Source organism: Rattus rattus, chromosome 5 (genome assembly GCF_011064425.1).
Source record: "Rattus rattus isolate New Zealand chromosome 5, Rrattus_CSIRO_v1, whole genome shotgun sequence".
NCBI lineage: Eukaryota > Metazoa > Chordata > Mammalia > Rodentia > Muridae > Rattus > Rattus rattus.
Window position 1 is genome coordinate 79,517,154 of NC_046158.1, and position 27,062 is coordinate 79,544,215.

A 27,062-nucleotide genomic window follows, 5' to 3' on the forward strand; every position below is an offset into this window, starting at 1 on the left:
AGTGGCTTGGCCCCAGGATGGATACAAGAATCGTATCTGAGTTTCAGCCTTGATGCCATGTATATACTATTTCAACATTGTGGCTCTGTTTTTCTTGATATCTGCTGCTCATAAATTTTGGTCACTTGACTTGTATAAGAGAGTGTCCAACATCCTTGGGTTTTAGAGGAGCAATCTCTGAGTAAGGAAAAGATTCATGAATCAAAGGCAAAATAACATCAATCAAATATTTGTATTATTTCTTAACCATTGTAGCACATTTTCGGGTCTTTAAAAATGGATTTTCAAGGATTTGGTACATGGTTGCTGTTAGTATAGTTTGGGTTTGGGGTTTTTTTTTGTTTGTTTTCTTTTTTTTAACACAAAAAAGATAAAGATTCCTTAAATTGTCAAGTCGGGGAACATCGGCTTGTTGTGTGCGTGTGTGTGTGTGTGTGTGTTTGTTTGTGTGTACACCTTCTTCCATAGACTCACCTGTGGATGCCACAGGACAATTGGTCAGCCCATCTATCGAGCCCCTTGCAGTAGAGAATTAAAGGTAATTTGTCAGTATTTCCTTCTATGTGGTTTTGATTTATGAATTATGTGTTTACTTACGTATGCACTCCAGCTGACTTAGAATGTATGCTTTCAAGACATAACTTACACATTTCTTAATTTCACATATCCTAGCATTAGCACCTGCTTGTGGGTCATCCTACCCCACGTGGAAGTGTTGGCTCTAAATTATAATCTATACCTAGATACAGATCTGCAGATACAAGCCGTGATTCTGACAAGGCTGATTTCATTATTAACTTATGGTGTAGTTGAGATAGGCTGGTAATGGTTACCTCCAAGGCGTTTCATTAAAACATGCCTTGCTAGATAGTAAGGAGCAAACAATTGCAGTCATGAAGTACCAGATAAAGAATGACCTGAATTCCACTCTGCCCCATCGGTTCATGGAAAAAGCCACCCAAACAAGTTTTTAAAGAAAGCTGGGAGAAATATTTATACTAAAGCATGTAAACTTACTTTAGTGAGTCTGGAGCCCGATTCTGTAGCAGCTCATAAAGGGAATCCCCAGAGCGTAGTGTTTCTCCACATGCCGTATTGTGTTCTTACCTCTGTAGCTGACTCAGCTCGGTCTTCCTTCTTCTCGTTAATGAAGATAGCTATCCATTGTAGGGAAGTCAGAGATGTGACTCTCTGACTTGTCATTGCAGGGTGTAAAAGTACAGGGAAAATAATTTATCTCGCCCCAGAAGAAGTGAACAAAAAAATACTTAATGATGCTCAAATGTACTTGTTTTATTGTAAATACCCTAATATTAATTAGCTTGCAGTCTAATTACTATACTATGCGTTAAGATATTACAATATGAGGGCTGAGGAGATGGCTCAGTGGTTAAGAGCACCAACTGCTTTTCCAGACGTCCTGAGTTCAATTCCCACCAGCCACATGGTGGCTCACAACCAACTGTAATAGGATCTGAGGCCCTCTTCTGGTGTGTCTGAAGACAGTGACAGTATACTCACACATATAAAATATAAAAAAAATTTTTTAAAAGATATTGCAGTATGTTATATACACACAGAGGATGCACACGAACACCACTGACTTTCAGGGTTATTATCCAAGGAGATTATTTGGAAGACACAAGCTTCTGTGTTCTTAAAGCACAAGAAGAATGAGAGCAACTTGATACAGTTTACTTTTTTCCCTAATGATAACCCTTCTGGTGTTATATACCATAAGAGCTGGTATGTATGCTATGTGCATGTATGTATATGTGTATGTTTTTGGTAAACCAATGAGTTTAATTAGGGTTGCCCTCAGGAACATGAGTGAGACGTTCTTGACAGGAGCATAAGTTACTTAATAGAAAAGGTCTCTCCCATCATCCTTAAGCTGCAAATAAGACCTCAGAGAAAGGTGGTGCTTTGTGAGCACTTCCCCCAACCTTGATGTTCCCCGACTTGGCAATATTAAGGAATCTTTATCTTTTTAATTGATTTATGTATTTTTATTTATGTAGCGGGGTGTGAGCTCGTGTGTGTGGTGTGTGTGTGTGTGTGTGTGTGTGTGTGTGTGTGTGTGTGTGTGTGTCTCACGTGTACAGCCCACAAAAGCCAGAAGGTATCAGATCCCCTGGAGCTGGAGGTAGAGTTTGTTATAAACCTTCTGACATGGATGCTGGGACCTGAACTTGGGTCTTCTGGAAGAACTACAGTTATTCTTTTTTTTTTTTCTTTTCTTTTTTTTCTTTTTTTCGGAGCTGGGGACTGAACCCAGGGCCTTGTGCTCCCTAGGCAAGGGCTTTACCGCTGAGCTAAATCCCCAACCCCAACTACAGTCATTCTTAACTGCTGGGCTATCTCTGCAGCTCCCAAGGAGGGATCCTGAGCAGTAATCATGGCTGCTGAGAGTTAAGACTTTAGTGGGCATGTCAGTGCCAGAGACAGCAGTCCCTGTCACACCTTCCTATGCTCTTGCCACTCCTTGGTCCATGGATGCTTGTATAGGTCTTAGTTTGGCTTTCTTTGGCTGGTTTTGAGACAGGGATTCTCTGTATAGCCCTTGCTGTTCTGGAAACACTTTATAGACCAGGCTAGCCTCAAACTCAGAAATTCTACTGCCTCTGTGTCTCTAGTGCTAGGATCAACGGTGTGCACCACCACTGCCTAGCTGCTTGTATATGTTTTTAAAGACTGCTCTTACAACCTGGTGTGGCTCATGCCTTTATCCCTGCACTGGGAGGCAGAGACAAGTGGATCTCTGTGAGTTTGAGGCTAGCCTAGTGTACAGAATGAGTTCCAGGACAGCTAGGACTGCGCAGAGAAACCCTGGTTGACAGGTGGGGAGGGGGAAGTGTGCTCCTTCCTTCAGTGGAAATTATTGCTATTAGGTATGTTTTCCTAGGAACATGTAGTTCATAAAAGTTCTCTTTAAATCAGATGACATTCAAATCTTGACCTGGACAGCAATAGAAAGAAAGCAGTATAGAGACTGTCTGTAAGCCGGATTTTAAACTAAACATTTGGCAGGAAAGGAAGGCTAAGTTCACTCATGCTGGTCCTATGACCAGCACGTATGGATGTGCGTCATGCAGCTTAATAACAAATGTACATGCTCAGAGTGGCTTTACTAAGCAAAACAAATAGTTAGGAAGTTAAGGGTTTAACTGTATTGTTATCAAATGTTTATAAAATGGACATTCTTCTATACACAGTGTGGGAATGAAGATTAGAAAGCCTTTGAAATACATTGCATAAGCAACATCGTCTTTAAAAAAAGAAATCTTTAAAAATTACATGCCCTTTCACCTAGCAATTCTCCTTCCATGACTAGAAGCCATGACTAAGGAAATATATGCAAGAATGAGTATGAGAGGGAGCATAACCAAGGATATAAACCATAGTTTGGCCTGACTCTCTTGTCCTCAAATATGAAGGCAGTAAAGGGATCTTACACTCAAATCTTTGGGCAAAGGCCTTTATGCCCAGTTTTGCTGAATGTCACGGTCTCTCATTCCTTGCCGTCTCCCAGTCTGAATCAGCCTTTCCAGGAAGCTCACATTAGAAATGACAAGGCTTTGGGAGATCATCTCAACTTTTAAAAATTATTTCAAAAATAAAGCAAAATAATATGAAATCGATGGTTAATCACTGGAGTTATATCAACTCAATATAATAATGCTGGACAACATTAAAGAGAAATAAATCTTAAGATAAACATGATGTAGGGCCTAAGTGTCTAGGCTCCGGGGCCAGGTCGGCTTTGGGTTTGATCGAACTCTGTCGCTTCAGTGATGATCTTGGGCAAGTTGGCCTTTTTAAGCTCCATGCTTTCCACTCTTATGAGTGAGAACTGTACTGAGTAAAAACGTATGGAATAGTAGCTTGTTCTGATTGCCAGGTACAGCTCTCAGCGTTGAGTGGATATTAGCACATGTCATCCTTGCAGGAACTCTCAGGTGGAACCTGTCACTAACCTCATCTTACAGGGGAGGAAACTAAAGCACAAAAGGAGTATGCACTTTGTCCGCGTCATCACTAAGTAACTGAGAAAGGCCTAGCAGGCTGTCCAGCCTAGCCCTGAGCTCTGTACTGCGCCAGAGCATGGCCCATGCAGCCAGAGCACTGCCACCTTCAGGCTTTGGTTTTGTTGTTTTGTTTTGTTTTGTTTGTCTAAGATTAATTTTATTTTTAATTACTTGTATATGTGTGTCTACATACATGTCAGTTCAGGTGCTTGTAGACCTTGACCTCTGAGCCATCCTCCAGCCCCTCCTGCTTTTTTGTAGATGCCTATCAGATAAGGATCGAGGGGCTGGAGAGATGGCTCAGTGGTTAGGAGCACTGACTGCCCTTCCAGAGGTCCTGAGTTCAATTCCCAGCAACCACATGGTGGCTCAGATAGGGATTGAGGGGCTTGCAGCAAATAGAAAGGCGTTTGTTGTTAGTGGTGGAAAGACATGAGCACCCCTCTTTATTTCCAGTTCAGGGGATTGAACCTGGAGCCTCACATTGCGGGCAAGGCCTACCTCTGGGCTGTTTCACTAGTCCTCTTCTGACTGTTTTGAAGCATGGTCTCACTACGCTGTCTAGGTGTGTCCTCCTGGCTCAGCTTCCCTGATAGTTGGAATAACAGACTTGGCCCCTACTAGGCCCAACTAAGAACTTCCTTCTTTATCATCATTATTATCATCATTATCATTATTATTATTATTAGTAGTAGTAGTAGTCTTGTTATTTAATACATTTATGTATTGCTGTGTGAGAGGAGGTAGGTGTCACATGTATGGAAGTCTGGGACAACTTGTGGGTTCCAGGGATTGAACTCAGGTGGTCAGGTTTAGAGGCAAGCATCTTTACCCACTGAGCCATCTCAGTGATCTGGTACCTGCTGCTTACAGGAACTCCCAGATGGAACCTGTGGTCTCCATGTGGCAAAGTGGCAGAAAGAATTTTTGTATAGACAGGCGGGGAGGTAATCGTCTGCTGGATTGACTAAAGATCTGAATTCTGCTTCTAGAACCACAGTTTACATTAGGGGTTTTCCTTGAGGCTAATTAGCTAAACTAAGGGCATGGTTGGCTGTAGGGGATACAGGCTGCTTGTACATGTTCACATCTCACCTCACATATGTAACACAGCAGTTTAGAATTTGAAGGCATCCGTCTGCTCCTAGTTTTCCATAGGCAAAGAAACCTCACATGTTTTTCCAGTCATTAGTAATAAAACATGGTCACCTGACCTGGCTGAAGGCAGAAAGAGACACACATACACTTTTAAATTCCATTCTTTCTGTATGATAGAGATTACCACGCCAGCAGTTAGAAAGAAATCCACATGGAATTTTAGATACAGAAAAAGAAACAAAGTTCCCAGTGGTTCCGGTTACTTGCCCCAGGTCACATAGCCACAACCGACTGGTGTGTGGTTCTTTGGTCCTCTGCTGGCTGTACTAGCCTCTTCAGCTCAGAAGAACTAAAGGACTTCAGTGACTTAAAGACGTCCTCAGGGCTGGTGAGGTGGCCCAGCAGCTAAGGCTAAGGTCACAACCACGTCTCAGTACATGTTTAGTAAGCATTGACTATTAGGTGAAAAATCCCGCACTGAGGTGGGCATGACTGTAAACAGACGATATTGGAGAGTGTTGGAACTGAAGTGCTTTTCTTTTTCACCGTCTATTGCTGCATTAGACAGCAAACTTTCCTTAAAGGATCTGTGTCGTCTTTGTGGTCTGCAGAGGTGATTCGTAAACATCTGAAGGAGAGAATAAGATTTAACTTTGTTATAAAACAAAGCTTGAAACCATTTGAAAGCTGTTTTGTAAATAACATTAAAACAGTACTGTGAATTGAGGAGACTATAAAGATACACTGTATACTCGCATGCTAACGCATTTTGCCATTGTTTTTCTTCTTGCTTTGTTTACAGATTGACTGACAACAAAGCTACTATGAGTCTCTTAAACTGTGAAAACAGCTGTGCGTCCAGCCAGTCTTCAATCGACTGCTGTGCTGCCATGGCCACCTCCTGCAGTGCTGCCATGAAAGATGACAGTGTGAGTGGCTGTGTCAGCACGGGGAACCTGTCCAGCTCCTTCATGGAGGAGATGCAGGGATATGATGTGGAGTTTGACCCACCTTTGGAAAGCAAGTATGAGTGCCCCATCTGCTTGATGGCTTTACGGGAAGCCGTGCAAACACCATGTGGCCACAGGTTCTGCAAAGCCTGCATCACCAAGTCCATAAGGTATTTGATAAGAAAGAATGGTGCCGATAACAACCAGATGTAAAGAGCTTGTTAGAAACAGGCCATCCCCAGAACAGGCAGACAGACGCTGGCCAGGACAACAGCAGAATGGACAGAAAAGTGAGACAGTTGGGTCCCACCCCAGTTTGTACTCGGGTATGAACGGAGGAAGGCTTCTGTGTCCTCCCACCCAGGCGGCCAGGAAAACTGGAAAGTAAATAGCTTTTGCCTCAAGCAGTTCTATTGCAGATTAGGAGGGGATTCTGTTTCATGGAGCTAATAGTTTTAATTTGCCTCGAATTAGGCTGCTAGAGCCGTAGTTCTCAGCCCGTGAGGTGCAACACCTTTGGAGGACAAATGACCCTGTCATAGGGGTTGCAGTTCTGTGTATCAGATATTTACATCACAATTCATAACAATAGCAAAATTACAGTTTTGAAGTAGCAGCAGAAGTAATTTTGTGGTTCCAGGGGTCACCAGAACACAAGGAACTAACTGTATTAAAAGTCCCAGCATTAGGGAGGTTGAGAACCACTGTACAATAAACCCAACCAGGTGAGGAATCCTGATTCTATGAGTGATTCTATTTACTATTAGGTGTGGCAAATTCTGTTGCCTCCTGTCTATGAGCAACTGTAAAACAACCAACGTTGCCATAATTTAATCCCTTCTTTCTGCTGCTACAACCGCACCCTCCTCACACAACCATACATAGGTGTATTGCCTGATGTCAGCTCTCGCAGGCCTTCCTCCTCCCAGCCTTGCCCTCCTCCATCTCATTACAGCAGCCAGCGTGGCCCTGGTGTACAAGTCAAATGACATCTCCTTGGCTCAGAACACACTTCATGAGTGATGTGGGAGTAAAAAGTCCTTGAAAGGCCATGCGATTCATTTTCTGCCTTCTCCCAGGCCGCACTCTCCCTCCAGTCCTCTCCTCATGCTGCCCACTGTACATGTCAGGCACAGTGTCGCCTTGTGAGCTAGAACACGCTGGTATGTGTCCTGGCTACTCCATGTCCTTCCAGCACACCAGATCTTCCTCAGCAAGCTATACTTTTCTCCTTTTTCCTCTGGCACTTTTACCCTTAAATACCTAGTAATCGATGTGTCTTGTCTGCCTACACAACTGGAAAGTAGGTCCTTGACAGTGAGATATTAAACTGGTTTTCTCTAGTTACAGAAATAGTATCTTCCCCACAGTAGGCACTTGGTATGTGATTGTTTTAAGTGGATTAAACTATACAAGAGACAAAGATCATCACCTCCTAGGTTCTGTTACCTCCACACTCACCAACAGTCTGTAAACCACAAATGGGTTCATCCACTGAGGAGGTCAGAACCCTTGTGTAGTTCCAATCACTTCTCCAACGTTCTGTTTTGAGCATTGCCGCATTACTAAACAAAGTAAAATGATCCCTAAGTAGGCTAAGGCCATCTTGGGCTGCTCCACAGCCGCTGACTATGATTTGCCTCGTGCTCTAGCAGAGATGTGGTTTTGCCAGCTGCAGATAGTTTCTGTGATGTTTGGAATTCTGGGAACTTTTTCAGAGGATATACGGTGAGAGGTAGAGTGGGGGGTTGTTGGTCATTCACAGGGCTTGGTTGCAGTTTGTTAATAGTTGTGCTCAAAGAAGAAACAAAAGGGAAGACATTAAATTCAGGGATCTCCCCCTCCCCCTCTCCCTTCCCCTCCCTCTCCCCTCTTCCTCCTCTCTCCCCTTCCCTCCCCCTCCCCTCCCTCTCCCGCTTGACTTTGTAAAATCCTGAGTTGTTCCTCCTGTCTCCATGCTCTCGGAATAACAACTCTGTGACTCAAATATATTTATAAATAATTAGGCCATAAGCTTTGGGTGTTCCCTGTGTAGATCATAAGTTAATATCCCATTTATTCTGATCTAAGTTCGACCACATGGCAGGTTACCTCTGCAAAACTCCCATGCTTCTGACCTCCTCCATGTTCCAGGGCCAAATCTTCCCATGCTTGGCTCTATCCCAGAATCCTCTCTGCCTACTGGATGTCCCACCTTCAATTCTACCCTTTCCTATAGGCCCTAGGTTTTTATTGACAAGTGATGCAACCATGCAGTACATAAGGATTTTTCTCTACACCCCTCTATCCTTCTTTCTCTCCTGTCTAATCATGATGGATGAAACGGAGATAGAAAGGGTGGGGAAAAAAGGAAGAACCTATAAAGTAGCAAAGGTCAGCCACACTCTCAAGTACACATAACCATTTCGGTGTTGCTGTGCAATCTAATGCATTCTGTGGTTTCAGATGGAGAGCCAGTTAGTTCTCCAAGGTGGATGAGGCAGGCTACTGACTCTAAGTTCCCTGCTTCTTTTAGGGATGCAGGTCACAAGTGCCCAGTTGACAATGAAATACTGCTGGAAAATCAACTGTTTCCTGACAATTTTGCAAAGCGAGAGATTCTTTCCCTGACGGTAAAGTGTCCAAATAAAGGCTGTGTGCAAAAGATGGAGCTGAGACATCTCGAGGTATCAAGGGTGTCTTCTAGCTGTTGTCATGATGCACTCTAGAGCATAACGCCCTTGCTCTGTTACCTGTGTCCTATAGGCTGTAGCAACTCACTAACGGGTTCTTGCCAATACTAATAACCCTTTCATCACTAAATGTAAAAACTTAGAAAATGGGTTCTTTTTCTTCCTGCTTTGGCTTTGTCACAACAATAAAAATAAGTCTGTGTTCTTGTAAGGTTTTCAGATCAGGACATCCACAGTATAACAGTCAAAGAGCTCCTTAATTGCAAGAATTACATTCTAACCCCGTGACTTTATTTCGGGGTTAGAATTTAAAAATAAAAATGTCTTATAGCCATCATCTCAGCACCTTCTGTGTTCTGTCTGTTTCGGTTTCATTCAGGAAGTCTGACAACCTCACACTTTCTGTTTTTCTAAATTACACATTGTATTATTCACTAAATATTTATATAGTTAAAAAATTAACTGAAGCAATGAGATAATTTTTTCAATTAAGATAAATCAAATCTTTGGGTTTTTTTTAACCATAAATCAAATATGGGTAATGTTCTGTTTGAAATAAATGTTTAGGGTGTATTTGAAGTCTGTCCCTCCTAATAGCTCTTTCTCTTTAAAAAAAAAAAAAAATTGTGGGTATGTGTGTAGATGGCCATGGAGGCCAGAAGAGGGTCTGGGTCCCTGGAGTTACAGACAATTGTGATCAGCCCAGTGTGGTTGCTGAAACAGAGTTCAGATCCTCCTGAAGAGCACCAGTCACTTTTAGTCACCCTTTGATAGAAGTGACCCTTTCAGCATAGTTTACATTGCTAATCTGGAAACCTAACTTCTTCCTAAAACTTCCCTAACTTCAAGTATAAATCTGAGACCTCACATTCTTTTTTATAATTGACTTGACATTGACAATTATTAAGTGAAGGATTCCTTTAGGACCTTCATCCTGTGTGTGGCTAGAGAATGTTGGCTCTAGTCACTGTTGTAATTTGGTTTCTGTTGCTGTGATTACTCTGACCAAAAGCAGCCTACAGTGGGAAAGGGTTTATTGGACTTAGCGTTCTAGATCATAGGCTGTTCTTGAGGAATTTTGCTGGCTAACTCGCAGGCCCTTACTCAGTTAGCTTTCTTATCCAGCCCAGGACCACCTGCCTAAGGAATGGTGCCTTCAGGGTGGGTTGGGCCTTCCCACATCAGTTAATAGTCAAGGCAGTCCCCTATAGACATGTCCGATGTGACAGTCCCTCAAGTGAAACTTTGTAATTGGGGTGACTTAGGTTATATCTAGTTGATAGTTAAAACTAATTCTGAAAGAAAAAAATGTATTATTAGAAGGCATTATCTTTAGAAAACTTTTCTAGGGTTTTCAAATGCCAACCAATTATTTTTCTTTATACAGGATCATCAAGTACATTGTGAATTCGCTCTAGTGATTTGTCCCCAATGCCAACGTTTTTTCCAAAAGTGCCAGATTAATAAACACATTATCGAGGATTGTCCCAGGAGACAGGTTTCTTGTGTAAACTGTGCTGTGCCCATGCCATATGAAGAGAAAGAGGTATGTGCTAATTTAAATTTGTTTGTTGCTTTTTGAGTGCATATTTGAAAGGGCTAGCATTACATAAGGATATAACTACAAACATGAGTTTATATTATCAGTTCTTAAAAACTAATTTTTTTTTTTTTTGGTTCTTTTTTTCGGAGCTGGGGACCGAACCCAGGGCCTTGCGCTTCCTAGGCAAGTGCTCTACCACTGAGCTAAATCCCCAACCCCTAAAAACTAATTTTTAACGAAGGAATGAAGTTCTGAGATACTCGCCATCCATAAGTGTGGAGTTCGTGTTTGTGTATCCTTAGAAAGCATTTTAAACTGGTTACTGAGAGTAAACAATGGGAAAAGGCTGCTAGGAAAGGTATATGCTGGTTTACTTCCCTGTCTGAATTTTAACAATGATTGGTCACAGACAAACAAGTAGTAGGATTGCTGTGTAAGATTTGTACGTCTCCCCAAGTGTGTGAGCTATTGCATCTGTAAGAGAGACAAAGCGTGTTCCACTGGTGCCGAGTCAATGTCTCCATGCACTCTTCAGTACAGAAGTGTGGTGCCCGGCAGCAGCATGAGTGGAGCGGTTGTTTCCTTTACACTGGGATGTAAGGAGGCTGATTGGTATTGAAATCCCACCCCTGCACTCAGTTACTTCCTTAAACTTTTATTCTCCTAAATTGTTCCTTAGGAAGTTGAGCAGTTTGTATTTCGTATGCTGATAAAATAGTCAAGATTCAGCTAACTGGCTACTAAATATGTAAACTCTGGTTCATAATTGAAACACATCGGTACCTTCCTCAACCTGAAAAAGTGGATGAACTAATGAGGAAGGATAGCTACTTCTCAGCATATCAAGTAAACCACAGTCACTGTGTTCTAGAAAACGGGACTCTCCCTTCCGAGAACACGGGCACCAAAGCCTCGCTGGTGCCCCGATGCCAAGTTTGTTGTTTGTTTGTTTGCTTTAACTTACTGGAAAGGAAGTCATTTTGTTATCAACTTGTCATGCTGCTGCTAAAAACTGGAGAATTCCAACATTGGCAAGTGTAATCCATGCTAACCAGGGGTACTCTGCCTCTAGGTAAAGAGAAACAAGGCAACTCTGTTGTGCATGCTAACACAGTCTTTGCAGAAGTCCGAAGACTGAGTCTCACTAGCAGAAATCTCACATCTTAACTACATAAGCAATTGCCCTCTATTTGCTTATGGTGAAAAACTTGCTATCTATAAAAAAAAATCAGTCTTTTTAATTTTTTAGATTTTCTCATACATTTCTTAATTCTCTCATACAACTTAGATCCATGATCAAAGCTGTCCTCTGGCAAATATCATCTGTGAATACTGTGGTACAATCCTCATAAGAGAACAGGTAGGAATCTTCTTTTGAAAATCACTATTTCCTTAAGAGCTCAAACAACTGCTAGGTTTTTTAAATCGACAACTTAAATTAATGTGCAAAATTAGTACATGTTTAAGCAATCTGCTGTTGAAAATATAAAAATTAATGTAATTAATAAATATTTCAAAGGAACCAAAATCTCCCATTGTAGGTACTTAAAATTCCTGAGTCATTTGCATAATACCTGTATTTATAAGAACTCCATTGGTTGGTAAACCAGATGGTGTCCTCTTTAAACTCAGGAGACAGGTGGATCTCTGAGTGTTCAAGGCCAGCCTTGACTACAGAGTAAGTTCCAGGACTACATAGAGAGACCCTTCTTCCCCTTGCCCCACAAAAAAGAATTCCATTGGCTAGGGATGGAACTCAGGGGAGCAGAGAGAGAATCTCCAAGTGTGATCCTTAGCACAGACAAAGAAATGGACAAAAACTGAACCAAAACAGATAATTTTAAGATGAAAACAATTGAAGGTGAAGACCTCCACTTAAAGACAAAACAGACTTATGGAGGAATGCATTCATACACTGACATGAGGGCCCCATTGTCAAAGACCAGCTAAGAACTGGAATCAGGACAAAGCTCATGGCTCAGGAGCTCATCCCTGTGTCGTGCCAGCTCCAGGAATACGCAGGGGCGGGCTACCAGAACCTGTAGCCTCCCCGAACCACAGTGATCACCACCGAAGGCAGCAATTGTGATTTTAAAAAAAGATTTTATAATTATTATTAATCAAGAAAGGAGAATTCCATCCAGTTGCTATCTGTTGACATTTAGGGAGTTTGCCTGCAAAGGATAAATATTAGTCACTAAATCTGTGTGTGCCCAGGAAGGTCTGTAAGTGAAGAAACTCACTATCTTACTTGTAGGAAGAAGCAGCAGGGCCTGCCACTTGACCGTTTCCATGTATCTGTTAGTAAAGTAGTGTTTTCTAAGAATCCGAATTTAAATGTGTTGAATGTGTTGCTTATGAAGTCCTCTCATACCTCTGGTTTTCCATTTTGTTCTCAATATTTGATGGAAACTATGCTATACTTAAAAGAGCTCAGCAAAAATACAGTAAAGACAGAAGCCATAAATGAAACATCAGGAAAATTGGGCTTTGATCCTTGCTGCGACATTAACTCCATCTCAACTCACAACTATGACTCAATTTCTAGTGAAACTTGGACCTACTTTCACTTGGCTTCTCCCTGCCTCTTTCTGTCCTTCCTCCCTTGCTCCTTCTCTTCTTCCTCTACCCTATCTTTTCTTTCTTTTCTTTTCTCCTTTCTGTGTAGAGGCTTCACACCCAGGTTCACACAAGTGCACTCTCCCAGTGAGCTGCCTGTCCAACCCCTTGGTACCTTTTCTGTGTTTGGTTGGTTGATTTTTAAAAAATAAACAAACAAACAAAAAAAACCCCAGGTCTCTCCATGTGGCCCTGGCTTGCCTGGAACTCACTATGTAGATCACGCTGGTCTTGAACTTATGGAAACCCACCAGCCTCTGCCTCTGAGTGTTAGCATTAAAGGCTGTGCCGTCATACCTGGCTCCCTTGGTACCATTTTTAAAATATGGTCTCCTTTAATGCATCTTACCCTAAAAAAGATATCTTTGAGCCCCTTATTCATTGTTCACTCACTTCCTAACCGTGATAATGAAGCATGGCTACATTGGGGAATTTGAGACCATTGGTGCTCACGTTGCTGGGAAAGTCATTGTGAACCATTTGACAGCTCAAATGATAGAAAATGACAGGACAATCTGTTCCCGTCCTGTCAGTGTGGCTTCGTTGTTCTGACAATCTCACGTGGCACCGTGGACCATGAAGAAACAAGATAAAAATACACAGGAGGGAAAATCCTGGGGTTCTTTTTCTGGAGATGTAAAACACATAATAAAAGTCTCCACGGTCGGTGCTCAGGGCCAGTCCTTTTGAACCTTCCCAGCAGAATGGCAAATGTCTGGCAGTGTGGATTGTGCTGACTGGTGACACTTAAATCAGCTAAGACAGTCCTGTTGACCACACTTTCACTTGAGCTGAGGCTGGGGCGCTGTATCCAGTACAGGATGGTTGTGTCTCTATCATACAACAACCAAGTTCCCCAATAGAACCAAAATATGCCAGGGTTTCAGAGGTAAGACAGTTTTTAAAAGTTGTCAGATGAGAAGTAATGGATCTATTCGCTGGCTTTAATGAACGTGTGACTGGTCCCTTGTTAAATGGCTAAGACCGCAGAGAAATGCCACAGTAGTTGTCAGGGTGCTTTCTTGAAAAATGCCACAAGAGGGCACCAGTTCCCTACAGTAGAAATAAATCAGTTTTAAGAAATGAAGTTTAGTAAATTGGGAGTTGATATCGTAAGATGTTAATATTTAATTTCTCTTGGAATTGTGAAGAAGCCATATATAGTTTGGCTTGGTATAAGTTAATTTGCTTTTAAATGTACTGACATCATCTAGAACGTGCTATGTGGGGAAGACATTTTTCAGTTTTCGCTTTGATTTACAGATGCCTAATCATTATGATCTAGACTGCCCAACAGCTCCAGTCCCCTGCACATTCAGTGTGTTTGGCTGTCACGAAAAGGTAAGTTTCCTCTGAATTCTGTCATACACATTTAAAAACAAATTTAAAAAAATACTCAGATTATGGCCTACTAAAGAACTAACAAATTTAAATTTGTTTTTTTTTTAATTTTTAAAAAATGTTTATTTATATGAGTACACTGTATACTGTTCAGGCACACCAGAAGAAGACAGCTCTCATTACAGATGGTTGTGAGCCACTGTGTGGTGGCTGAGAATTGAACTTTATGTGTGTGTGCACACACATGTGCACATCAGTATGTTTGAGGGTCTGTGTGGTCCGTGGTATGCATGTGGAGGTCAGAGGATAGCTTCTAGGAGTCGCTCTCCTTCTGCCATGTAGATCCCAGGGGATCAAAGGATTATCTGTCTTGGTGACATTAGTCATTGTGCCACCTTAACAGCCTGTGGACTGAATCTTAACAGGTTGGAAGAACAGTGTACAGGGAAGCCCTGGATGATGCTTCAGTAGCTGCTAGCACCTGTCTACATCAGGTGGCTCACAGTGGCCCCAGAGGACCTGCCTTTACCTGTACATCCCCAAACACAGACACGCTTGCACACCTATAGTTTAAAATAATAATGAAATTTTACCAAAAAAAAAAAAAAAAAGTTCAAGAAGGCAAGAAAAATGAGTATGGTTATTTATTAAAGTATTTTGTTGCTGCTGCTGTTTTGCACTTTTTTTATCTTATTCAATTCAGCAATGATATGAAGAGGGAAGCAGAATAAGAAAAGGGAGTATCTGAGCTTTTCAGTAACAGCACTCAGAGTAAGGGCAGCATGAGTAAGGACGTGAGTGGAGGGGATGGAGGAGCCCAGGCATCTGAGCAGGAAGTCCAGCAGGAAGTCTAAGAGGAACTAAGTAGATAAAGATAGGCAGAGAAGAGGCAGGGTCCAGAGTCACTGGAGCCTTAGTCCCGGGCTCGGAGGGCGCACAGGCGGAAGCTAACAAAGAAAGAGGAGGTGTTTTAATGAGACTGAGTCTCCTCAGCTCTGGCACATACGAGTGGAGATGGCCCACATAAGGAAGGATTAAGTGTCATTACAGAGCTACAGGGTGAGTGATACAGGAAAGTGAAGCAAACTGTGCTCAAAACAAGTGATGCAGTGAGCGGGACAGCCCCGCCACTGACCCCAGAGTAGCTTCAAGAAGGGCTCACCCTGTGAAGTGTCTGACAGCTCGATGCGTGTGTGCCGGTCTCATTCTCTCTGGGGTATGCCATTACACGCTTGCTTCTCCACTCTGCTTTTACAAATACTTAACAATAAACATACCTCGCAGTTTAAAAACTAAAATAGAATGGTAACCCATACTTAAATGTTATGAGGAAATTCTGTATTATGTAAATAGGGAAAAAACGTGATGTATATCAAAATATTAGTAAAGACGATAGGTAGCCTGTTTTCTTTTTACTCACCTCTAGTTTCTATTTTTCTATAATATAATTATGATTATCAAAAACCATCTGGGACTTGGTGATCTTAGAATACCCTGGAGATGGCGGTTAGCAAGAAGTCAGCACCGTAAGTGCAAGTTGAGGACTTGACGGGCAGGCTCAGGTGGCTTTAAACGAAAGTGGAGAAAGTGATACTGGCTAAGGGAAGCATGATGTATCAGAGGCTTGCCTTGTTTTTCTAATGCAAAGACTATCAGCTGTAGTCTGAGGAGGGAAGCCTTAGAGAAAGAAGGAGCATGAGGAAAAAACCTGGGAGTTTGTTGCCTTTGAGTCAGCAAAGAAAGGGGTGTAGATGCCGCGTGGACAGACAGGAGGGAGAGCAATCAGACGGACAGCTGGGAGTGTTCATCAGTTAGCTCCAGGAAAACAAGAGGAGTGTCTCCTTGATCAGATGACAGCAGAGAAGTGATAAGGATGTGACGGAAGCTGGGCTGCTCCTTTTCCAGCCTCTTGTGCTGGCCTGGTCCTTTTCCTCGTCCTCAGTGATGTTCCCAGCTTACAGCTTTGCTTCATTTCAGATGCAGAGGAATCACTTGGCACGGCACTTGCAAGAGAACACCCAGTTGCACATGAGACTGTTGGCCCAGGCTGTTCATAATGTTAACCTCTCTTTGCGGCCATGCGATGCCTCCTCTCCATCCCGGGGATGTCGTCCAGAGGACCCAAATTACGAGGAAACGGTCAAACAGTTGGAGGGGCGCCTAGTAAGACAGGACCATCAAATCCGGGAGCTGACCGCCAAAATGGAAACGCAGAGCATGCATGTGGGCGAGCTCAAGCGGACCATTCGAAGCCTCGAGGACAAAGTTGCCGAGATGGAAGCACAGCAGTGTAACGGCATTTACATTTGGAAGATTGGCAACTTCGGGATGCACTTGAAATCCCAAGAAGAGGAAAGACCTGTGGTCATTCACAGCCCTGGATTCTACACAGGCAGACCTGGGTACAAGCTGTGCATGCGCCTGCACCTCCAGCTACCGACGGCTCAGCGCTGTGCAAATTACATATCCCTCTTTGTCCACACAATGCAAGGAGAGTATGACAGCCACCTCCCCTGGCCCTTCCAGGGTACAATACGCCTCACGATCCTTGATCAGTCTGAAGCAGTAATAAGGCAAAACCACGAAGAGGTCATGGATGCTAAGCCAGAACTGCTTGCCTTTCAGCGGCCCACCATCCCACGGAACCCCAAAGGTTTTGGTTATGTGACATTCATGCACCTGGAAGCCTTAAGACAGGGAACCTTCATCAAGGATGATACGTTATTAGTGCGCTGTGAAGTCTCTACCCGCTTTGACATGGGGGGCCTTCGGAAGGAGGGGTTCCAGCCACGCAGTACTGATGCGGGCGTGTAGCCTCCATTTACCTATGTTCAAAAGCTAGGAGCCATATGGAAAAGCCGTGCCTTCCGAGCCTGGTCCAGTAAACAGACAGTGGGAGAGGTGTAAGGCCAGCAGCAGATGTCATCAGCGTGGTCACATTCCACTTCTTACCGTTAACCAATATCTGGGGCAATTCCCATGGGGACCTCCGTGTCCCCTGTGTCTTCAGAACCTTAACATTTGAAGGGCCAGACGCTCATCAGTTTGTCAGGGAACCTCTTCACTGTGCTTCCATGGACCTTTTTGTCCATGTACTTTACTGAAAAAAAAAAAAAAAAAGGCCAGAATTAGTGTGCTGGAGCTCAGTCGTTTAATACTGGTGCCTTAAACACTTGAAGTGCTTTTAGGGCATGTATTAAACGTGAGGATCACCATTGCCTGTGCTGCTGCCAGTGGAAAGGTTACCGCTCTGGTGTTGAGTTCTCATTTAGTTGACCGCTGTGAATTTCAGAGGTTTTGAACCATGATCCCTGGAATGCTGAAGTTCTCATATACTCCCTCCTCCATTGGTCACTAAGGACCAGGGACTGGTTTAACCCTTACTTATAAATAGTGTGAATGTATTGTCCATTGAACACCAAGGGTTTCTCCCCTGCCTTCATTGTTGAAATACGCTCTAGGCAGCATCTTCCCGGTTTATAAGACTGTAGTCATGTGGTTGCCAACTGTTGAGTATGACTGCCATGTAACCTTTCTTGTCTGTTCAGTATAGCTTGGTTTCCACAGCCTGTCGCACATCTTCTGTTGCTTGCAAACACAAAATCGCCAGCCTAAACAAGTGATCAGCTCACCAGCCATTAAGTGGCATCTCATGGATGATGACAGCAATTCTTATAGCCAGGAAACTTCAGCCCTCTTAACTACCTTCTGATTTAGCTTAGTTGATTGAAATAAAACTGATTTCCTCAAGGGGGCTGGAGAGTTGGCTCAGTGGTTAAGAGCATTGGCTGTTCTTCTAGAGGAACCCCCAGTTCCAGGGGATCTGATACCCTCATACAGGTAAAACAATGCACATAAAATTAAATAAATGGATGAATACATAAATAAATAATGATTTCCTCAAAACAGAACTTATTGGAACTTGGGAAATTGCAGGCACCTAAGAGGCACCGAGGTTGGTGGTCACAGTTGTGTAGAACTCAGCTTGAATGGTGGTTTTAGTCCAGCTCAGTAGAGGTTCTGAGCGTGTTCTCTGGAATGTACTAGCATGGCCGGTGTGCTTAACAGGGAAGGTGACTGTTGTGCTGCTGTGTATTTGTTAATGTATAGTACTTTGGAGTCTAGTTCTCAGGGAGTCCTACGACTAGTTAGAGCCTTTGTAAGGAAGCAGAGGGGATCCTCTTCTGCTGTTTACACAAGACTGGCTAAGTGTTCTGGTAATAACAAAGGCGTTTGGATCTCCAGCTGAATCAGAGCCCCGAGCAGTGCTCAAACCTGCCCTGCTTCCTTAGGACACTCAGCCCTTGACCCGGGAGCCTGGTTTTCAGTTTGAAACCTTTTTCCCTTCATTTTTCCCCCTGCTTCCACTTCACCCATAAAGATGAGGGGAAGACCTTGTCCCTTATCATTAGCACGAGCTCATCACAGGTCTCTGGTTGGATCCTGGAAACGTCTCTTAGCTGTGCCTCCAGCAGCCCCGAGCCGCTTGTAGTACCTTCTACTAAGGAATACTGCATGGCCTCTATTCCTGTAGTTGTGTCCCCGTGGATAAACAAATGTGTGTGTGTTTGTGTGTTTGTTTGTTTGTTTGTGTGTTTGTGTGTTTAAGCAAGCAATAGTTATTTCTGTATTTATTTAGAAATTGCCTAAAGAAGATGTACCCAACTATTTGAGGACTTACTTTCTGTATGTCTTTTTAATTTTTTTATGGTAAATGTCATCACAGAATATCAGCCCCCCCTCCCCTTCTCCATTTTTTGAAAAAGGAAATGACACTTAAGAACTTCCTGATCAGATTTCTTTTTTTTTACAATGTCTGTAGTAGGAAGAATAGTCATTTCCTGCCTTGATTTTGACCTTTTTTTTTCCTTTAACTCATCTTTTACTCTTTTTTTTTTTTTTTTTGCATAAGTTAACCTGCTCCCAGCTTTAAATTATTCCTACCTATAGGGCAAGTTGAACTAGCTGTTTCTAGTGTCCGTGTTGAGAAGCTCAGCGCTAAGCCACAGAACACGTACAATACTCACTAAATGGCTTTACCAGTGGAAAATTGGTGTGACTGTCCTACGACTAGCAAATGTTTCACTTCAGTTTAATGTCCATCAGCTAAAATGCGTCCTAGGTAGTTTTCTAACTTGCAGCATTTGATCTTGTTTGTAATAAGCCAACCGGTTATTTTATGACACTCAACTGGCATGGATGCAGAGTAAAATTAATCAAGCTGACATCCAGAGCTAACGCTTAGTAAGGTCAACTGAGGGTCACGTCTTAACCTAGAAAGCTGATTTCTTCACCACCTCCCCAACTCCTGAAGTCTCTTTGTACCCCTTGGCCCATAAGACTCTCTGCTTACCAGTCTAGAGCATTGCTATTTTTAAAATTGTTTCTTCTTAGAAAAATGCCCAATCTTACTATCAAAGATTTTTCTCAGAGTCATACATTTCCTATTAGAAATCAGGCCAGATGGAGGTTCTAGTTTGGTAATTGGGTGCTGTCCTTTGGCTATTACCGTTTCTAGCCATTCTGCTTTCCTTCTGAGAATGAAGAGGAGCAAAAGTGCATTGCAGTGCAAGAAGTGTTCTCTCGCCCAAATAAAGTCAACTGACAGGTGTTGGATGATCTCCAACAATTAAATTTTGTGACTGGTATAAAGTGGAATTTGCACCAATATCAAACAAAGTCAGACTAATGTAAATTATGTGTGCAATTAGAATATCTTCTCCTTAGGGAGAATTGCTTGTTTCTGCTTTATCTAGAGTTTTCCTTAATACTCTTGTGACTAGAAAATGTTTTAATTATTAGCTAGGTTATTCTTACTTAAGACTTTGAAGTGCCTTTTTTCTTTTCTTTCTTTTTGTTTTCTGTTGTTAACACACTTCTTTTCTGACTCGACTCAATTTTCTCCATTGTCTTAACATAAAATGTCGTTACATTTTTTATGGAGTGTTTGGTGATTAGTTTGCTAGCTGCCTTAAGGGAGTGGACAGGGCACAGTCAAGAGTCATTTGCTTGCTGTCTGTTGGAAGACTCTTTAAATGTCAGCATTCCCTGGGTAACTGTCATTTGTTTCAAAGTTGAGGTGATTGTGTGTGGAACGGATGGATGCTCACCAATTCCCAGAATCCAGAAGAACGAAACCAGATGTGATCAACCTGAAGTTGGGACACTCGGTCACTAGCCTTGAAGTCACTCAAAAAGGACTAAGCTAGTTATTTCTCTTGTGTGTCCTCTGTGTCCTTGATGTTTTAAACTGCTCAACTCCACCCCCACCCAAAAAAAAAATCCAGGTTAATAAAATAATAATACAAGAAAACAATTTTAGTTGAAACCATTGTGGAACGTGGAGAGGAACTCCTTTTCCTGTCCTGTGTCTCCTCAGCAGAACCCAGCCCTGCGTGACAGAGAAGAAAAGGGTGGCCTATTGGTCACCTGCCACTCAGAGCGTAGCCCAGTCTGTCTCCTGAAACCCCAGTTCCCTTCAGTGCAGGCTCTGAGGGCAGAGACCCCATCATGGGCAGTGCTGAACCCCTGTTCTTAGCAAACTGTACATGGGCCCGGCCAGTGGTAACAAGACTTAATGGAAGCCATGTGGAAGCTGGCTGGCGTCTGGGTGGCCTACTTGGCATGTAAGTCACTTGGTAAAGTGAGAATGTTCTTTATTCTGCTCCCCCACCCCCACCCCCGGAACTTTACTATATCAGTTCTCAAACGTGGAAGTCTGTTTAAAGCCTAGTGAACACCATCCACCTTGGATCTACAGTGACATTAGGTCTGTTCTGTGGCTTCATGTCACTTTAATGTAAATTCCAGTTTCTCTTCAAGACTGTTCAATCCCGGAATAATTAAACAACTTGGAGTTGGATAAAATTCTCCTTGGAAACGTGTGACATTTTATTGTAATTCAAATTGTAGCTTCTGCTTTATGCCAACCTAAAATTTGTGGGAATGCTATAAGGAACTATGAGAAATAATCTTATTTCTTTGTCTACAGGAGTATTTTCCATAAAGGGTTTATTTGGAAGTTTCTGGTTGTGCAGAATGTCACTTTCTTACTTGAGTTAATTCCATGGGTAAGGGATAATTTGGGGCACACTTTGCTAATATATATGACTTCAGGACTATGTTCCCTAGGTACTAAGACAAGTGCTTTGGCAATAGCTACGAAGTCTGGAGTGAGGATAGAGATTGTCGTGAGGGTCTCCGTAACCTCTGTGGCAGAGTGGAAATCCTTAGGAGGCAAGAATGTAGTTCAGTTCAGTGCAACTAAATAAGTTGTTATTGCTTCAAATTTCAGTAGTCTGACCCTGAGTGGTTTATTTACTATTATATTGGCATATCTAAGCCCAACTCACCTTGGTGAAAAGTTTTCTCATGATAATTAACTCAATCCTGTGTATACAATAAAGCATACCTAACTCTCTTTGAGGAGCAAAGTAAGCTCAGAAAAGATTAGATATGAACACATCAAAACTTTATAACATGTGTGTTGCACCTTCCATAATGGGTTCTATAGACTGACTTAAAAAAAAAAAGAAAAAAGCTTTGATAAAAAGGGGGAGGGTCAGGCGTGATCTCCTACCACACAGATTGCACAAAGGTCCCCAAGCTAGAATGGTTTTCCTTTCCCAATCTTCCAGGTGGATAACAGGTTATGCATTCCTTCTCTTGAAAGAACATCCCTGTACCCTGTATCCTAACATTCCAGGTTCCCCTGGTGCTAGTCTGTGAGTGCAAGGACCTCCATGCTTCCTACAGGCTTTACTGCCGACTGACCACTTATGTTCAATTTTATTTCTGATAGTTTAGCTGCCTGGAAAATGGGAACTAGGGTTTGAAATCTAAATATTATGGAGTACTTAACATTATTAATGCTTAGGTCTATTTTTGGAGGTATTTATAGACTTAGGGAGACTGCTTATAAGTTTATAACTATGAAAAACCATATAATAAAATCTGACTTTTAAAAAAATTCAAAGTGCAGTGGTCAGATGGTCACCAGCGTACTATGCTCAGACTTCTCCTGCCATGGAATTGGGGAGGGGTCTTTCCAATGCTTCTGGACTTGGAGAAAATGCACTGTATTATGGGAGATTGTAAAGATGAGGTGCGAACGGTAATACTTTTAGGTTTCAATTGACTAGGTTTGTTTAGAGACAAATTGAAACAATTGTCAGATTCAGTGCCCCACACTCAGCCACACGTGTCACGTGATGCCATGCAAAGCAGGCCCTGCCTGGCCCCCACCAGCTCCCTGGAGCCAGTGCAGCTGATGGCAGAACTGACACAGAGGGAAGGTCTGAGGTTCCTATGCTAAGCAGGCTCTCTGCACTCCATCTATTAGATATGTATGACATCTTTCCAAACCCAGGTCACAAATGCGCCCTCACATTCATCTCACAAAGGCACCTGGAGTTCTGACTTTCAATTGTATCTTAGCTGTAAAAATACCACCAAGACAACAGGCCTTGAGTTTTTTGAATATAGATACAGACTGGCACTCCTCCCCTCCTCTCCTTTACTTTCTTGTCAGCTTGTATAATGCACAGTATCTTTACAAATGAATACTTAATTGGAATGATGTATATGTGCAAATATCACAATGGTTTTAATAAAGTAACGAGATTAATGTGTTTTAGTGTTACTCTGGGGTGCTGGGCTTTGCTGTGACAAGGAAAAAACGAATTCCAGATGCTAGTTTCGATTTTAAAAAAATAATAATAATAATAATAATAATCGATAATAACAATAATAAAGTCATGAATACCTTGGCCCTTAGGAAACAGTAGTTCCTGATTTTGGCAATGAGTTTTAGCCTGAAGCTTCAAGTCTGAAACACAAGCCCAGAGAAAGTTTTCTATAGCCACTGAGCCTGGTGACCCCATGAACTTATTTCTAACAAAAACTGGCAGAGGTCTTTCTCCCCATTTCCAAGCCCATGGGCTCGCTCTGCCCTCCCTTTAGCAAACTCCCTTGCTCTGTTTCTGTGTATGGGTGTTCACTGTTTCTTTGTCTGCATATCTTGTGGGTGCCAGGGACTAGAGCTACAGATGGTTGTGAGCTCTTGTATTGGTGCTGGGAATCAAATGTGTGTCTTCTAGAAAAGCAGCTGGTGCTCTTAACTGGGCCATTTCTCAGTTACGAGGTTGTTTGTTTTTAAAATAAAGCTGCTTCTATTATAGAGCTATTAAAAGGCTTTCGTTATAAGCCTTTCTGTCTAAAACAAACAGCATCCCTGAGTACAATATGAAAGCTGGCTAAGACACTAAAGTGCTTTAAAAGAAGCTACCTTAATTTTAAATTCCAAACATGAAACACTGCTAATCATAGAATAACCCTTTAAAAGTTCTTTAGGTAAGGTGTGTATTCTACGAATGACTGTCTCCATATTTTTGTTTGTATGTATCTGTTCATGTGTATGCATGCACATAATGTGCATGTTGAGGATATACATGCATAGATGACCACGTTGGGGTTACATCTGCAACATACGTGCAAGTGGAGGCTAAAAGTCGATGTCCAGTGCCTTCCTCAGTGGCTTTTCCCTGTATTTTTTGTTTGTGAGCAGAAGCTGAAGCTCACAGATTTGGCTAGACTGGCCAGTGAGTTCTGGGGATCCACTCTTCTTGGTCTCATCCCCGACAATACTGGAGTTACAGCCCCATGCATGGCTCTCTCACACGGGCCCTGGGAATTGAACTCAGGTCCTCCTGCTTGCTAGAGGCCCTTCACCAGCTGAGCCATCTTCCCAGTGTATTTCCATATTTTATTATGTTGTATACAGTTGTAACACAGTCTTACAAAAATAATCTGAATGTGTTCTCTTTCTCCACGATGCCTGATGCAGCCAGAGGGGGAAAGATTTACTGTGGCTCATGGTGTAGGACGATTCAGTCCATGACTGACCTTGTTGCTTTGGGCCTCTGGTTGCACAAAGGGTCTGGGTGGAGCTCCATACACGCTAGAAATGAGCAAAGCAGGCCGGGCCTCAGAGTCCCCTCTGTGAGCATATCCCTACACAGATGAGCAGGGCTCCATTCAGCAGGGCTTCCTCCAACAGTCCACATCTTTTGTTTGTTGTTCTGTTGCTGTTTTTTCAAGGACAGGGTTTCTCTGTGCAGCCCCGGCTGTGCTGGAACTCTCTCTGTAGACCAGGCTGGCCCCGAACTTACAGGGATCCACCTGGCTCTGCTTCCTGTGTACTAGGGTTAAAGATGTGCCACATTACTGCCCAGCAAGGCTCTACCTCTTCAGAGTTCCACTGTCTCCAAATGCTGTCTCACACTGAAGCCTATGGCCTTTAAGGGGCATTTTCAGATCCAAACTATAGCAGTCAAGGTGGAGAATTTTACATTTAATATAAAACTAGGTCTGGTCACAGACATCATACTCCAAAAGCTAAATAATAAAACCACACTAAAAGCCCGATTTCCAAATCCTGAAAAATAATGATATGCTCATATTAATATCAGATGAGCATGTATTAATTTTATAAAACCTGGCTGTTTCTTGGCTTTTAGCTAAGATCACATGCAGTAAAACATTTTACGAAACCTTAATGAGGGAACCGAGGGATGCTACAACTCGTTCAAGGGAGAAGGCAAAGGACAGGCACAGGGGAGTTCTGGAATAGCTCTGTAAACAAACCAAAGCTAGCCTCCTCTGGAGTGGAAAGACAGATGAGCAGGGCTCCGTTCCCCCTCGGAACCGGACAATCCCTTTGCACCTATCCACAAGGCAGTCTTGTGCAGTAAGTCTCCTCAGAACTGCAGAAACCTGAAGCTATTATGTACTAGACTGAACGATGATGAGTTCACTGAAGCAATTCTCCCCACACCCTGTGCTAAAAGCCCAAGGAAATGTGTGGGTCATCAGTAAATAAATCTGGGCCTGGTGCTGTGGGCCAGCCGTTCCAGCTTCTCGGGGTAGGCAGGGGTTCAAAGCCTGCCAGTGAGATGGTAAGCCTGACATCCCAAGATATGGTGAAGGAGAGGACTGGCTCCTGAAGTTGTCCTCTGATCTCCACACATGCCTGCACCCATATACAATAAACATATTTCACGTTATATTTTAAATGAGGGCTAGGGCACTTTTCTAACAGGTTTCAGGCCCAAGATTCAATTCCCAGAACTGGAAAAAGGACAGTTTGAGGTTCCCTTTCAGCCTATTAGCACCTCTGTCAATTAGCACCTACGAAATTCCAGACTAGAAGATTGCCTGACAAGACAACAGAGCAAACAAGTGTACGAACAACGAAGAAGGTGCTGAGGGCCGGCTGCTGTCCCAGAGGACCCACCTTCGATTCCTAGCACCCACATGAGCACTAACAAACATCTGTAACTCCAGTTCCAAGGGATCTGATGCCCTCTTCCAGTCTCGGTGGGCAATGCCCACATGTGAGGCACAGATATAAATGCAAGCAACGTACCCATGAAAATAAAATAAACAAATTGCTCTTCTTAAAAAAGAACAATAACAGTGTAGCAGTAGGTGGCAGCAGAACGCTACTGAAGAAGAGAGCCTTCCAAAAAAGAAAAAAAGGTGTAAAATAGGATTAATGGGGGCCCTGTATCTTTAAAGACTCCATACATTCTCCTGAGATTGTACCTAAGAACTCATACTGGACTCATTTTTCTGGGAAGCAAGTCCTTAATTTTTGCCTTAAACCCAGTGAAAGCTATGAGGCATTTTCTCCAGGCACTGGAGAGCCTTAGTCCAATTATAGCCACCAAGTGGTTGCCAAATAGCTTCAAGATAGAAATGCTTGGGGAGTTGTCAGATCAGACCACACACTGGCATTTCTGAAAGTCAATCAAGAGTTAAATGTTGGCCGTTTCATGTAAGTCAGCCTGTACATATAGATTCGTGTTACCCCCAATCTCTATTTTATCACAGCTGATGGTGGGTTCTCACTTAAGATGGACCGCCTCGTACATACAAGTTATTTAGAAAAACGGGCTATTGGGCTTTAGTCCATCCCATGGTCCCAGTGTTAAGCTGCAGTTGTCTCTGTCCCCTCTGAACAACGAGAACCATGTGGCATTAGCCTCCTTGCCCATCCAGTTCACAGTGTGCGTGAGCAAAGGGCCTTCCCGCAGGTGCTCATTAAAGTGCCTGTTAATTGCTAGCCTGGCATGCACAGGGTTCTGGATTCCGTCACCAGCACTTAAGCAAAAAGAGAATGAAGAGGAGGGTGGAGGAGGTGAGAGGGTAGAGGATAAGAAAGAGGAGTGTGAAGAAGCTGCCTCGACTACTGAGACCACCCATGGCCAAAGCTGTAGCAAATGTAGACTCCAAGGGGCGGGTAAAGGGATCGACATTCTAAGGATGCGAGCAGGCATCTGCAGGCGGAGTCGGTAATCACTCGAAACGGGAGGAGGGGTGAGTGCTTGCACATCAGCATCAAATGGGTCTGTTAAAAAGCGGGACTCTCACACCAGTGTAGAAACTGGAGCGTGTCAAAGGCTGTGCTCCGGTCATTAATGTGTGAGTGAACCATAAGGCAAAGCTGATTCAAGGAGCGCTTGGGTGGAGAGGCTTATAGAACCCAGCAGGAGAAGCATGCTCAAAACAAATGAGAATCCCAAAGTGAGAATGAAAATGGCAATGTCCTTGGTGGGGTGGGCATGGGGAGGAATACTAGGGAATTTGACCCAAACTAACACACAACTTCAGTGTCCAGGCTCTGAAACAGAAACTAGGGGATCCAACACATGAAAGGTCTGTTAAATATTGGAAGGGGAGGCCATTTGAATTTGGTTTGTTGGTTTGTTGGTGTTTAGTCTAGTTTAGTTTTGTTGGAGACAGGATTTCT

At 42.9% G+C, this 27,062-nt stretch overlaps 1 protein-coding gene across 2 annotated transcripts in view; it reads left to right on the top strand.

The window, feature by feature from the left end:
- The window catches only part of Traf6 (TNF receptor associated factor 6), a 19,302-nt gene extending 1,149 nt beyond the window's left edge, over positions 1–18,153 (top strand). Inside the window, exons 2-7 of one of the 2 annotated variants that reach the window (XM_032903784.1) lie at positions 5,929–6,246; positions 8,592–8,742; positions 10,136–10,294; positions 11,580–11,651; positions 14,174–14,251; positions 16,229–18,153. In XM_032903784.1, coding sequence (XP_032759675.1) covers positions 5,951–6,246; positions 8,592–8,742; positions 10,136–10,294; positions 11,580–11,651; positions 14,174–14,251; positions 16,229–17,065 — 1,593 coding nt within the window. In that variant the 5' untranslated portion in view covers positions 5,929–5,950 and the 3' untranslated portion in view covers positions 17,066–18,153. The remainder of the gene's footprint in view (positions 1–5,928; positions 6,247–8,591; positions 8,743–10,135; positions 10,295–11,579; positions 11,652–14,173; positions 14,252–16,228) is intronic. The other variant, XM_032903785.1, reaches the window with a different exon arrangement.
- The last annotated feature ends 8,909 nt before the right edge of the window (positions 18,154–27,062 follow it).